The 14,792-nt window shown below is 40.6% G+C and overlaps 1 protein-coding gene across 1 annotated transcript in view; it reads left to right on the plus strand.

Moving 5' to 3' along the window:
- syne2b (spectrin repeat containing, nuclear envelope 2b) overlaps positions 1-14,792 on the plus strand; it is a 170,572-nt gene that overhangs the window by 54,920 nt on the left and 100,860 nt on the right. The window contains exons 45-62 of the mRNA XM_042388688.1: positions 24-353; positions 469-798; positions 1,609-1,908; positions 2,509-2,736; positions 3,660-3,776; positions 4,450-4,776; positions 5,698-6,042; positions 6,215-6,393; positions 6,777-6,993; positions 7,178-7,276; positions 7,989-8,153; positions 8,613-8,960; positions 9,135-9,271; positions 9,885-10,014; positions 10,468-10,641; positions 10,786-12,813; positions 13,704-13,895; positions 14,378-14,533. Of these exons, the coding sequence (XP_042244622.1) occupies positions 24-353; positions 469-798; positions 1,609-1,908; positions 2,509-2,736; positions 3,660-3,776; positions 4,450-4,776; positions 5,698-6,042; positions 6,215-6,393; positions 6,777-6,993; positions 7,178-7,276; positions 7,989-8,153; positions 8,613-8,960; positions 9,135-9,271; positions 9,885-10,014; positions 10,468-10,641; positions 10,786-12,813; positions 13,704-13,895; positions 14,378-14,533 (5,802 nt within the window). The remainder of the gene's footprint in view (positions 1-23; positions 354-468; positions 799-1,608; positions 1,909-2,508; positions 2,737-3,659; positions 3,777-4,449; positions 4,777-5,697; positions 6,043-6,214; positions 6,394-6,776; positions 6,994-7,177; positions 7,277-7,988; positions 8,154-8,612; positions 8,961-9,134; positions 9,272-9,884; positions 10,015-10,467; positions 10,642-10,785; positions 12,814-13,703; positions 13,896-14,377; positions 14,534-14,792) is intronic.

Below are 14,792 nucleotides of genomic sequence, written 5' to 3' on the forward strand. Positions count from 1 at the left end.
AAAGGCATATTTTTTCTCTCTAGGCTACTCTGAACTCCAAGGCTGACGGAGAATCAAAGCTCCGGGACCTGAAGGGACGATGCCAGAGTCTATGTGACAACCAGGACTTGGATGAATGCCGGAGACGAGACGTTCAGGAAGCAGTGAGACACACAGAGGAGCAGTGGAGGACAGTCCTGCAGGTTGCTGAGGAGGCCCTAAACAAGGCAGAGACACAAGGACTTTTAGACAAAGACCTGGATGCTTTCAAAACCCAGAATGAAAGTGTCCAGTCCTGGATCAGAGACCTGGATCAGAACCTGCAGTCTCTTGGTGGTCACATGCAAGTTGAAGAAAAGCTACAGATTGCACAAGTGAGTTTAGAATGATTGTTGCCTGTTGCAGTGTGTTGTAGAGAATGTCTGGTGAACACTTGTTTTAGAAAATCAAGACAAAGTGGTCACCTAAAGGGATATTTGTTCTCTTTAGGCTATCCTGAGCTCCAAGCCTGACGGAGAATCAAAGCTCCAGGACCTGAAGGGACGATGCCAGAGTCTATGTGACAACCAGGACATGGATGAATGCCGAAGACGAGAGGTTCAGGAAGCAGTGAGACACACTCAGGAGCAGTGGAGGACAGTCCTGCATGTTGCCAAGGAGGTTGTCAACCATGCAGACACCGAAGCCACCACTGAAAGAGAATTTGTTGCCTTCAAGAGCAACAATGAAAGCATCCAGTCCTGGATCAGAGAGCAGAAGCAGAAGCTGTTGTCCCTCGGTAGTCATATGCCATTTGAAGAAAGGTTAAAGACTGCACAGGTGAGTTTATAAGTAAGGATTGGATTGAAAGTCTCAAGTAGTAAAGCGTCTGTAATCAGAAATTATAATTTGGTTTCAGTGTTGTATTTTTGTGAAAGTTTTTGTCACTTTGCCAGTGTTATTGGAACCATTTTCTAAATTCCAATATTTTAATTTTCATTGTTTTTTCAGATCTAGACACAACAGCATAAGCACACACATGATATAACATTAAACACGTAGTTGCCAATAGCAACTCAGACATGAATACACTCTCAAATTTCCAGTTATTCCATATCCCAAAAGCTAAATGTGAAATATAAATGATCCACTTTTTCCAGTTATTGTCAAAAATATTTCCCTTTAACTCCCAGCAGGTAGGTCAACTTTTCCACTGAGTAAATATCCCAGACAATTCCAAATCATTGCTCTTTCCATGGAGGATCAGCTTTACACCATTCCCCTTTTATAGCTTTTCTGCTGGCTATAAGCTAAAGTTTTCCCAGATATCTGTTTTTTCATTGTATTGCCTCCTCAATCCTACTGAGATGCTAGTGGAACCATTTTCAAACAGCAGATTGGATGATGCTTATATCTTACACCTGGATATCACATGGCTTTCAGTTCATTGTATGAAGAACACTGAATTGCTTTTTAAACAAAATGTCCTACATCATGTTTGATTGATTAATGACCCTGTAGTTTTTACAAGTAACAACTTAATTGTTGGAGTAAAGTCAAGAGCAACTTTTTACCTTTAAGTTCATTTAACTGGCTTACCTTTAAGTACTTTAAGTACCGTCATTGTCATTTATCTGTCTTCACCTTTAGGCTGTTTTGACTTCCAAACTTGAGGGAGAATCCAAGGTGCTCGACCTGAAGACACAAGGAGAACGTCTGTGCAAGCAGCTGGAGGAGAGCAGGAAACCTGAGATTGAGCAGCTGGTAAAAGACACCGAGCAGCAGTGGAAAACAGTCCTGCAAGCCGCCAAACAGGCAGAACTCCGAAGTCTTTCAGACGACTTCGACAGTCAGAGTCAAAACACTCAGTCCTGGATCAGAGACCACCAACAGCAGCTACAGTTTGTGGGCAGTCAAACACCACCTGAAGAAAGATGTGACACAGCTGAGGTCTGTCTGAATTCACTGATATTATAGTAGCAATGTGATTGATAAGTTGGATTTAACAAGATATATGAGATATTAAGAGTCATTTTAAGGTGACCCTGATGCTGGGAACTGTAGAACTAATGGGGATCGATAGTGTTCTGAAATACAAGTTAGTGGGGAACATTGTTTGAATGGAAAGTACAGAGAACAACAGGAGTTTCAGAGGCCAGAATCTCAGCAACATAATAAATGCTGCCTGCAGGACAAACTTAACATATCTGGCCTCACTAGATATAAGATCTAAGAATAGCTAAGAGCATTGCAGCCTCGCTTTCCTCTCCATCATAATATGTTGTCTTATCCAATTAATTATTTTAAAGGAGGTTTTATCAAATCAGTTTTTTCCAAATCTATTATTATCATTAAGTATTAATTTATTCATTTTATTTTCATATTAAAAGTCACGTTCTTTTAATTTTGATATTTTACTTGTATCTTGGTGGTCATTAGTCTCCCAATCCATATTTACCATCCTGTGTGTTTGTCAATCACTTGGTTGTTTTTTAGTTCTGGATGAATGAACTATTGTATTTATTGAATATTGTTTTTTTTTGTCACCAGACTATCTTGAGCTCCAAACCTGACGGCGATTGTATGGTGAACAACCTGAGGAGGCGAGGCCAGAGTCTGTGTGACCATCAGGATGTTGAAGAGAGGAGAAAACTCCAAGTTCAGCAGACAGTCAGAGACACAGAGGAGGAGTGGAGGGCTCTCCTGCATGCTGCTAAACAAATGGAGGCAGCTGCACAAGTTGAGATCACCCAGGACACTGAGAGGAGAAAGATGGAGGTGAGAGAACTCAGTGTTAACTTTTTGACAGTTGTTACAGTTTTCATGAATTGCGGGGGCTCGTCCATATCAAATAAAATGGCTCATAACCAACCTATGAAACATTCTGAAACCTGATCAAGGTCAAGGTAGAATTAAGTAATTTTCTGCATATACAACACTCATTATACAGGGGAACAAAACTGTGGGCTCCAACTAATGATTATTTTCATTGACTTATCTGCCGAATTTGGTCTATAAAATGTCAAAAATAGTGAAAATTTCAACTGAGGCGAGGCTGATGCCGAGGCTCATGTCTTTAAATGTCTTTTTTTGTCCGAACAATAGTTCAAAACCCAAAGACATTCAGCTCGCCATCACAGAAGACAAAGAAAAACATAAAATCCTCATATTTTAGAAGCTGGAATCAGCAAATGTTTGGCGTTTTTGCTTAAAAAATGACTGAAATGATTATTTGATTATCAGAATAGTTGCCCAATTTTCTGTCGATCGATAAATAATTGCAGCTCTGCTTCAGTGCTCCAAGAACACCATAAACACAAATACAATTAAAAGACATCAAAGTGCAAGTAGTATTGAATAGTAAGTGCAATGGAAGAAAAATGTTGTCATACATGTAGGGATGTGCTAATGGATAGAAAATGTACATAAAAATAATAATACTACCTGCAACAATAAAGTGTGAGTTTAGATGACTTTGAATATATTTAATTAATAAATATTAATGTCAGATGCTTCTTTGATTTAAGTAAGTGTCTTAAGTGTGCACTTAAAGTGGGAGTGTATGATGAAGAAATGCTACATTAACATGAGCCAATCAAAAAGGCCAAACAGTTAATGCAATTAATTACTAAAGAAACTTGGTTTTCATGGAGCCATTTTTAACCACCTCATTATTTAATTGGGTATATTTTTCTTTTCAGCTGAGAGAATTTAACACCTGTCATCAGGACACCGGCCACTGGCTCACAGACCTCCAACAACGACTGGAGTCACTGAGCAGCCAAACCAAAGCTGAGGACAGACTGCAAGCAGCACAGGTGAGCGGACAGGTCAGGAGGAGTGTGCATCATGTTACAGCGAGAAATGACATCCTTTGGTGGCACAAAGATGCATTGATAAGAAAGGTGGGTTTTTTTAATGATTTGATCACCAATTCAGCTCCCAGTAAGAGCTCTTTTAGCCTCCTTTAGCTCATTGTTTTGATTATATAGCATATTTACTGTATGTACTGCATACAGTCTCAGCATTTGCAGCAGCAGACAGCTGTTTTCAGGAAACAAGCTCTGATAAAGATACTGTAAACTACTTACCCAGCACCAAACAGCAGGCAGACAAAGTTAAAGACTAACTGGTGAACATATTGGAGCGTTTAGCAGCTAATAATCCAGATATTTGTTGGTGGAGACCAAACCAGTGCTAAAAGAAGAGTGAATTTTAGGCTTTAATTCATCAGGTGGACACAAACACAACTCCAAATGTATGGTAATGTTGCTCTGTGTGTGCTCGATATTTAAATAGTGAACCACAGTATCATTTGTGGACTGTTGGGTTAGTGTTTTTTAGTCAGTCATATGCTTTACTGACCTGAGTATGTAGGTTTGTGCCCCAACCAAACAATAATGCTGTTGATTTGACAGACTGTGTTCACAGCTGAACTCAGGTAAAACAACTCGTACCTTCTTGATATGACTTCTATCATTTTATCCCCAGGCTATTACAAGCTTCAAGCCTGAGGGAGACTCCAAGCTCCAGCAGCTGAAGAGACAAGGCCAGAGTTTGTGCAGTCAGGACCTCGAGGAAGACAAGAAACAAGAGGTTCAGCAGACAGCGAAAGACGTTGAGGAGAAGTGGTTAAGAATCCTGCGGGATGCTAAAAAGGCACTGGATCAGGCTGAGAAGCGGTGCGCTATGGAGACTCAGCTGATGATCTATGAAGCCCTGAGAGAAAACACCAGAGTCTGGCTGGAAGAGAGGCAGCAGCGCCTCATCTCTCTGGACAGTCACACAGATCCTGAACAGACAATAAACACTGCACAGGTCAGTTTCAACATTAAAGGGTTTGACTGAATGTTAAAACATCCAAACACATACACACCTGTGCAAACTAATACACATTAAAATGTAACTTTAGCTTACAAGCATGACGTTGTGGACCTTTGTCTACCTTTTGCATATATCTGTCTTTTATTTGCCTTCAGGTGTGCACAAACTAAATAAATATAATTTCTTAGTTGTCCTGTCCTCCGCTAAGAAAGTTGTGTTTTTGCCCTTGTTGGTTTCTCTTGTCATCAAAATTTCAGGATATTTGGTGGTGAAATTGATCCTGAATTAAGTTCATATTGGATCATTTTGTTTTATCTGTAACTATGTTACTGACAGATGTTTGGACTTTGAATCAATTTCACTTCAACTGACAGGATTGACTAGAGTGTTAAGTTTATTTTGTCAGACAAGATTAAGTGCTTTGGTATAAATTCTTACATTCTCTCTTATACGTACTCTTCCATAGTTATATTATATTTTCTCTGTCTTTTTAGAGCTGAAATAATTAGTTGATTAATCAGTTAATTGATCAACAGAAAATCTACAACTGCTTAAATAATCAAATAATCTTTAAAGTCATTTTACAAACAATGAAAATCAAACATTTTCTATTTGCAGCTCTTGAATTAGGAGGATTTGATGTTCCTCGTTATCTTATGTGATAGTAAATTGATCATTTTGGAGTTTTGAGCTGTTGATGTGAGAAGTTATTTGGGCTTTAGGAAATGAGCACAATATTAAGACATGTTATCAACCAAACGGCTAATAAAAAACACAATCAGCTGATCAAACAATGATAAAAAAAATATATGCTGCCCAAAACCATTTATGGTGTTTCTTTTGTTAATAAAATGCTTTGTAACCTCAGAGTTGAATAAAACAAAGACTTAACTTAGATTTTTGTTTTATCCTCAGACCATCCTGAGCTCCAAACCTGTTGGAGACTCCAAGCTGGCAGAGCTGAGGAGACAAAGCCGGACTCTGTGTGACCGAGACGACCTGGAAGAGAGCACAAGACAAGAGGCTCAGCAGAGAGTAAAAGACTCAGAAGAGCAGTGGACGACGATCCTGCAGACGGCCGAGAACGCTCTGAAAAAAGCTGAGATCCAATACTCACTCTCCAGAGAGCTGGAAGCCTTCTATACCCAAGCAAGGAGCACTAAAACCTGGGTTGAAGAGCTGCAGCAACGGGCCGACTCCAATGGTAGTGGTACTCAGGGCAGCCAGGCTCAGATAGAGGACAGGCTGAACGCAACACAGGTAAAACATAGAATAGGAGTTTTTATTTAATTATACAGTGTTTTATTCCAAAATACTATGTACATGATTAATTAGTCACTGTTTTGAAATACAGGTAGATACATTATTCTAATGGTGGATATTGATTCAGTATATAAATATTAAAAAACTGTTTTTTTGGTTTTGTCCGCAGGCCATCTTGAGCTCCAAGTCGAATGGTGAGACTCAAATGATGGAGCTGAAGAGACGAGCACAGAGTCTGTGTGACCACGAGGAGCTGGAGGGAGACAAGAAACTGGAGGTTCAGGAGAAGGTCAGAGACACAGAAGAGCAGTGGAGGACAGTCCTGCAGGCTGCTGACGACGCACACAGGTACAGGAAGCCGTTTATATATGTCTTCCACTTCTTTCTTTCACATATATTCTACTGCGAGGCTCAGCTTCAGATCAGCACCCTGAAGCTTGCTCTAAGTGTCCTTAAAAAACACAATAAATTCACAGTATTTAGGTTAACCATCTATTTAAAGTAAATAATATTAGTAAAATTAGACTGACACCTGAAAGATAACACTTTTATTTGTTAGCTACAAGAAGACCTGAATGTTTTATTAACTGCTCACTAATAAAAAAAGAGGTTTGAGCTTAAAAATCAGGGAATTTTTATCAACATTGAACCCATTTTTAGAACTCCCAAAAAGTTGAATTAAAACCGAATTCATTCTAATTTCTAACGTTTCATCTGCTGGTACCTATCAGGCAGTTGCAGGGTGTTGTGCAGCGTCTGGGGTCCTGTCGCAGCCAGAGAGACCAGGCTGAGGCCCGTCTGGCTGAGCTCCAGAAGCAGACGTCCAACCTGCCGCGTGTCTTCCCCTGGCCGGGCCTTGGAGAGCGGAGGCAGGTGGTGGAAGAGGCCCGGACCCTGCTGGACAAGAGCACAGCCCTGGCCCCCGTCCTGTCAGACCTCCACAAACAGGTAGAGCTCAAACTGGACAGAGTGTTCAACTGTCTGATATCTTGGTGTTGTCAAAGTTTTGTAAGTTCATAAGGAGAATTTCCTACTTTTCCCGTATGTGTGAATGAGGGAAATATTATTAGATTGAGTTGCTCACAAAATCAAAGTAAAACATCTACACTGTATTACAACTGTTCTCCCTCAGGCTACAGAGATGTTTGAGATCACACAGCACCCCAGCTGGTCCGATCCCTCGTGGAGAACTATGGAGGAGTCAATCCCTGCTCTACTCAAAGAGATAACCGTGAGTTCATCACTCTCTACTGACAAGATACACAGTAATCCTAGAGAAAAAATATACAATTTATCTTTTATGTGTCACTAACTCATGTAAATCTGTCAGAAAACAGAGCCAAAAATTCCTCCATATTCCGCCTCCTCGTTCCCATTGCCCCAATATAAATGTATATTTGTACTGACACGCTGGGCCCTGGTTGCAAATGCAATGATAAGTGCAGCATGGTAGGTCTTAAATGCACAGACAGTGTGGGTGTCTTCAGTGCAACGTGCAAAAGGGCTGGGTGAAGGTGACTATAGATCAGCGGGTGTGGTGATTATTAAATACTTTCTCAGCCAATCACAGAGCCCGTTGTGTTGATGTAAATATGTCTAAATATGACTCAGTTAACTCTTATGAATCAGTGGGTAATCACTAGTTACTGAGGTATGAAATGTCTTATTTAGCAATTCATAATGTGTCAGTCAGCATAGAAAATGGAAGTGTCTGCTGTCTTTTACATTCTATTATTGGTGGACCCTTTAATTTGTGAATGCTGCCCACTTCAATGTTGCATTACACAATCATGTGTGGTCTCTTGTCTTCTGGATAAAAGCTAACAATGTATCATTCAGCACAGCTGTCTCCTTCATCCCTTTGTTTCCTTTCTTTTCCCTTTCAAAACTAAAATATCTTACACTTACCATGTGTGTGTAAAAGTATCTTCTTTTGTCATCAGGAGGCGATACCTAACCTGGAGCAGGGAATCCTGACGGAGAGGCAGTGCACCCAGCTGGTAGAGCAGCATGAAGCAGCACAGGACTGGCTGAGAGAGCAGGTTAAAGGCCTGGGAGCTCCTCCAGCAGACAGACAGGGTCTGCACAGCGCTGTCAACACTCTGAAGGTCAGATAATAAAACACAAACACAGTAGGAGTCTTGAGAGAAGCCAGTAGTTTTATCTCAGTGAAAATTTCCTGTTGCATTGAATCAAACTGAGGAATATGTCCAGTTATTCACTAACATGCAGCAAAAGTCATACTGTACCTAAGTGAGGCATGATCTAGACTATTTTAACAAGCTGAAGAATTAAAACCATGTTATTAAATTATATACAGTAGACAACTGGTGTGAAACAAAGATGAACATTTTGCTATTGATTTGGTCTCCTTTTTGTTCTCATTTCATCCTTGTTCTAAACAGTCCATAATGCACCTGTTGAGCGCTCTTATCATGGACGTATCTGAATCTAACCATTGTCCCCAAGTCTTTGACTTTGAGCCAGCAGCTCGTTCTAATGATGTGAAAACTGCTGACACTGCATTGTAATAATCTGGTTCTCCTCCTTCTCTTTCCCGGTGCCAGGCTTTACTCCAGACACTGGACAGGGAGAAGAGGGAGATGAAGGAGCTGGACTCTGCCAGAGACAGTTTGCTGAGCCTCTGCACCCCTGGAGGTCAGGATGCCCTGACCCTGGAGGTCAGCCACCTTCATGACCTTTGCGCCACCTCAGAACAGGAGGTGAGGCAGCGCCTGACGGCCTGTGAGGCCCAGCTGGAGGAGCTGGACAAGCAGCTGGCCAAGAGAACCGAGGAGCTGAAGGAGAGAGCTGCAGCCCTGCAGTGGGAGCTCCGATCTCTGGACCAGGCGCTCAGTTACAGCGAGTCACAGAACAACATCACTCAGCTGCAACAGCACTGGCACAGCCTTCAGGTTATTACTACTTTATTCATCCAAGCACGTGATCTGACGTAACTACACCACTGAATGATCTATTTGGGCTGAAAAAAGGGGTGTGTTAGTGAATAATAGAGTTGGTAGCTGCCAGATGAGACTGTGCAAATATCACGTACTTAATTATGTGATGTTCTTGCCCCCTTCTGTTAGAACTGTGAGAAGTCACTGGAAAGTTTGGGTGTGAAAGTTCATGAGCTGCACCAGGAAGTGAAGTCTGCACCTGCCGCCAACGAGCTGCCGGCAGAAATAATCACCGTGGTGGATTCTTTATGCCAGCAACATGACAGGTATCATGATGAATGATGATATTGTAATAAAGCTGTCACCAATAAATAATGAAGAATGCAATAAGATAAGATGGGTGGACTATTGTTACCACTTTTTTAAATTCATATTTGTTTGATTCCCAATATATTCCAGATATCGTCCAATACAAACCTGATCTGCACACATGGCACGCAGCCACATCTGTCCACTTCACCACTGGGGCTTTTTAAACTGTACATTGTGCACTTAAGCAGATTTAACATGACAAATTCTCAGCTGGCATTCCTCTATTTCAATTAAGCTTTCAATTATTTTTACATGCCTCAGCCGGTCATTCTGCTCTTGATCAATGACATGAAAACACAGAGTTCGCTTTTATTAAAACCTATTTAAGACATCTAAAGAATAATACATCTAATCTGATGCCTAGTCTCTTGAACTCAGCAATAGGACACATGCATCTTTCTTTTGTTAGTTAATGTGTCAGAAAAAGGTTTTTTTTTATGATTTGTTCTTGCAGTAGTTCATTTTGTGTTCTATTTTACTCAGATTTGCTTTTCTTGAATTTTTATTTATATTTTAGTATACCTGCAAATGCCATACAAAACAATAAATGTGATTTGATGTTTACAGTCTGAAGTCCAGGCTGAGTGAGCGTCAGGGTACCTGCTCTACAAACACAGTTCGCTGTCTGACAGATTCTCTACACGCCCTGCAGCAATGGAAAAACAGCAAGCCATCAGAGTCCGTCGCTTCTGTGCAGGTTCCTGTTTTTTAATCTACTTTTACTTATGTATAATGTACATACGTGATTTCAGGTCGGCTTTCGGTAACATTTTTGATTGTAATACACAGTATATGTATAGCTTTTCTTCTCCTGTTAGGTGAGTGTTTACCTCAGGGGCATCTTGCTGATAGATGTTGGACATATGAAGAGTGTCATTCATTCAGTCCATGCCCACATTTTTAATGCTATCTTAAACTAATTAAGCAGCCAGTATTTGAAAGAAAAGAATCCAACAAAAGTTCTCCGCTTTAAAAAGATTTGTGAGTTTAGGGATTTGTGATGTAACATTTTAACACTGTGGAACAAATCAGTGGCTTTTTTATGCTCAATTGGCAACGTGTGATCCATTTGCACATAATATTTCACGCACAAATGCACAGATTTGTCATCACTACAAAAACTTCAACATCTCTTTCCTCCTGGTGTTAGGTGACATTAGACGAAGGTGAAAAGTTGCAGGCTGTCTTGCGGGAGGCGCTTTCTCACCAGCAGTTTCTAACAGACTGTCTGGCACCGGACTTGTTTGAGAAACTGGTGAGAGAAGGTTCAGAGACGCTCCGAGAAGCAGACACGCAGAAGACTTCTCTCAGCAAAAGCTTAAAGGTATTTAAATTAAATGTATTTGAGTGCATCACAGGATGTCATACCAGTTTTTAAAACAATCTAAAATCCTTACTATAACATATCTCATGCAACTGCAGTTATACCTCTGTAGTAATTAATGTCATTTTTATCCTTCCATTAAAGGAACTGGATGAAAGGGAAAAACAAAAACACCCTGACGTTCAGCCATCTGATGTCGTTCGTAGCAATCTAGAGGAGATGAAGACATCTGTGGTGGCACCACCACGGAAAAACAAGCGCTCAGCTGAGAAAAACCAACTTAAACTACAACAAAACATTCCCGTAACAGACAAATCTACTTCAGTTGAGACTGAATTGTCAGCTTCAGCTGACTCCTTGCAAACTGAGGCTAAAACATTTAAGTCTGCTGTGACAATGGAAGACACAAAAAGTACTGCTGTGGAGCAAATCAAAATTGAAACGAGTCCAACATATGGTCCAGAACCTATTACAGCACAAAGTTGTGACCACCCAGAGTTTGGTGGAGAGCAAGTTGAAACTGCTGTTGTGGAACAAAGAAAGCTTCTACCACCCAAGAGAAGGTCAAAGAGTACAGAACTTTCTCTTAAACTTGCTGACACTGAGGCACCACAGACAAAGGACGAAGATGAAGGTCAAAAATCTTTGAGTTCCAATGATCAAAATAAAAGTGTTATCAAAGAAACAAAGCTTGTACCAACAAGAAGAAAGTCCAAGACTACTGACCTTTCCACACCTTCAGAGCCAGTCGTTACCCATATTAGAACTACTGATGTGGAGTCTTCAACTCCAGATGTGGTCACAGGATCAGCTGAATTTACTGTTGTGCAAAAAGGTAAACTCTCACCAACCAAAAGGAGGTCAAAGGGCCTGAAAAGTTCTCCAGAACTTGCTACTGAGGAGGTGACCATGAAAGAGCCTGACAGTGGGAAAGCTCATTCAACTGCACAGGTAGTCACAGAGGTAACTGAGGCTGCTATTGTGGAAGAAGGAAAGCTCTTGCCAACCAAAAGAAGATCAAAGAGTGTAAAGGCTTCTCCCGAACTTTCTAAAAAAGAGCCGACAGAGACAAAGGAGGAAGCTGACAGTCAGAGGCCCTCTTCAACTCCAGATGTGGTCACAAGACCTACTGAAATTACTGTTGTGGAAAAAGGTAAAATCTCACCAACCAAAAGAAAGTCAAAGGATCTGAAGGTTTCCCCAGAACTTGCTACCAAAGAGGCATCAGAGATTGTGAAAGAGTCTGACAGTCATACGGTTTCTGATTCTAGAGAGCAAACTGAAGAAGTAGTTTCGGAAGTAACAAAGCTCATACCAACCAAGAGGAAGTCAAAAAGTCTTGGTGTTTCCACAGCTCCAGAGCCGGTCTCTGCCCTTGGTGGAGCCACTGATTTGGTGTCTAAGGAAGCTAGGAAAGAACCTGAAAGTGAGAAAGCCTCTTCAACTGCCCAGGTAATCACAGGAGTAACTGAAGCTGCTATTGTGGAGGAAGGAAAGCTCTCACCAACCAAAAGAAAGTCAAAAAGTCCAAAGGCTTCCCCAGAACTTTCCTACAAGGAGAAAGTTTCACCTGCTGTCCCTCAAGAAGTGCAAACCATAGAGAGTCAAACTACGGTTGAAGGCATCGATGCCATTCAGGAGAGTCCAGAAAAGAAAGTGGCTAAACCTACACATTCTGACTTACAGGAGCCTAAAGGCAGATCCAAAGAGGCCCCAGAACAAACCACTGCCCAGTCTACAGAGAGAAGTACAGTGCCTCAAACACAACCACCTCTCGAGTCTACTGACCCTCTGTATGGGGCAAATTACATGGACAACTTATGGAGCAACACAGCTGAGATTCAGAAGAGATATTTCGTCCTAGACCTGCCCGACGTAGGAGTTACCCAGACTTCTGGTTTTGCAGCAGTGCAGCCACATGAAGCAGAGACATTTACAGAAATAAGCTTATCTGAAGAAACAAACATCTCAGTTCAAACAGTGTCTGAAGACCAATATATGACTACTGCTGATGCCAAGTCAAAGAAGCCTGAGATAGAACTGCACAGTAGCAGCATGATTCAGGAAGAGGAACAGGGAAAAGTTGACAGGTTTGAACCACAAAATGTTCCTCCCCCAATGGCCACAGCAACCACCACTGAAGTGAGGCTTCAGAGGGTGGATTTGCCACAGGTAAGACACAAGGGGAACTGATCTGCCTTCTTTAATTATTGTTTGAAAAAGTGTAAGTTTTGTTTGTTTTGGGGGACTGTCTTCTGTGAACTGTAAGTGAACTACCATTCCAGAGAACAATTGCAGTATTTTGCATTTTTCAGTAGAAGATACTCATCAATATTTGTAGTGTTTAATAAGCTACCCTTTTTTGAAGAACCACATGTATCACCACTAATTTGTGGCCAATATCCATCCAATTAAAATATTTCTCTCACTCTACAGTATGTCTTTAAAGAGATATATGCTGTATTAAACAAATGGGAATCCTATTCTCCCTTTCAATTTTCTTTTTTCTTCCCTTAAGAAACATGCCAGTTTGCAGTATCAGTAACAGTGCAATATATATATATATACAATATTTATATAATATAATTTTACATATTCAAAGACAAGTTGAGGAGAGAGACAAAAAATTATCCAAAGAATAAGAGAATAAATAGAGTTTTACATCCTCTATTGCTCTCGGGTCCTGCATTTACTTGTTTTCATTTGCTCCATAACATTCTTCATTTACCTTTAAAACTTCTGTAAAAGCTGAGTTCTGAAAATATTTGCTTTATTATTGCAGTTGTACAAGTGACATACAATTCTACATTTACATTACAAAGCAAAGAATATAAGCCTGACGCATTTATACCTGTCCTACTAAAGGTTTCAGGTTACTGCAGGAATATGAGTTAACTCGTATATGATATCATTGTCTTACAAGTCATAGCTTGGTGCACCTTAAGACATAAAATATAATTCAAAGTACATACAGTTGTTGCACAAGGTTCAACTGAACAGTATACAATCTTATGTTAGATATTTTCAAGTGTTAATACTGATGTTTTGTGTCACTATCGCAGCAGGCTGACATTACCCCTGGTGAGGTAACCCAGGTGGAAGAACTACCCTCTAAGGAAAACCAAGCTGCTGCAGAAACTAGTGTTGTGAAGACTGCAGAACTAGTTCTTGACATACCAGACTCTCCGATGAAGAACATCTTCTTAGAGATACAGCAGCTCACGGGGACAGGACCCATCAGTCATCTCATTGAGGTATTAGTGAGTTAAGTCTGCCATAGTGTCTTTTCTGATATTACCACAAAGTTAGAAATGGTCACGTCTTATCTGTAGGGGCTTGTGTAAGAAATATTAAATGAGATTTGCACCACTGAGCATTTTTGTCACTCGTTGCTGGTTTGAATCTAGTCATGTTATCCTGCCTCCGCTGTATATTAACTAGGGGTGTAATGGTACACAATATTCACGTGACACTACATGAGCAGGGTAGTCAGGGTAACTGAGAATCCTGTACCAAACGGTTCAACATGAATACACATACTGCTATACCCCCAATATTAACAAATACACTTGGTAAAAGTAGTAACTTTAATCCTGTTGATGGGTGCTATATTTCAGTGCATCGATCGTCACATTTTACATGCATTTAGGAGGACAAATGAGATTCAATTGAGTTTCTTATTTTATTATTTCTTATCTAAATTGGTTGTAAAGCAAGATTGTTTTTCTGTCTTAAGGGTAAACCACTTGAGGATTCTCCAGAGGCTCTGATAACATCCACAAATGATCTGGATGATCGACTTAGCAGGCTGGTTTCTAAACTCCTGAGCTGCAAGAATCGCCCAGCTGAGCTCAACCCAACAGCCATGGCCCAGCAGGTGGAGGAGTCTCAGGTGAGACTCCACATGATAGACTGCATGACTCACCAGACAAATAAAAAATAAGTTATTGCAGCTGCTGGATTTGTAGATACTGATGGAGTTGGACAGCAGGTTGACAAAACCTAGGTAGTGATGCCAAAATGCCTCCAGAATTGGGCCTCTCTAAAACTTATCAGTACCTGCTTGTTTCAGAAAATCTCAACATAAAATAACATTTGCAATGAAAATACAAGCTTTTAATAATTTTCTATGTTAACTTGTACTTCCTGAG

Source organism: Thunnus maccoyii, chromosome 16 (assembly GCF_910596095.1).
Source record: "Thunnus maccoyii chromosome 16, fThuMac1.1, whole genome shotgun sequence".
NCBI classification, from domain to species: domain Eukaryota; kingdom Metazoa; phylum Chordata; class Actinopteri; order Scombriformes; family Scombridae; genus Thunnus; species Thunnus maccoyii.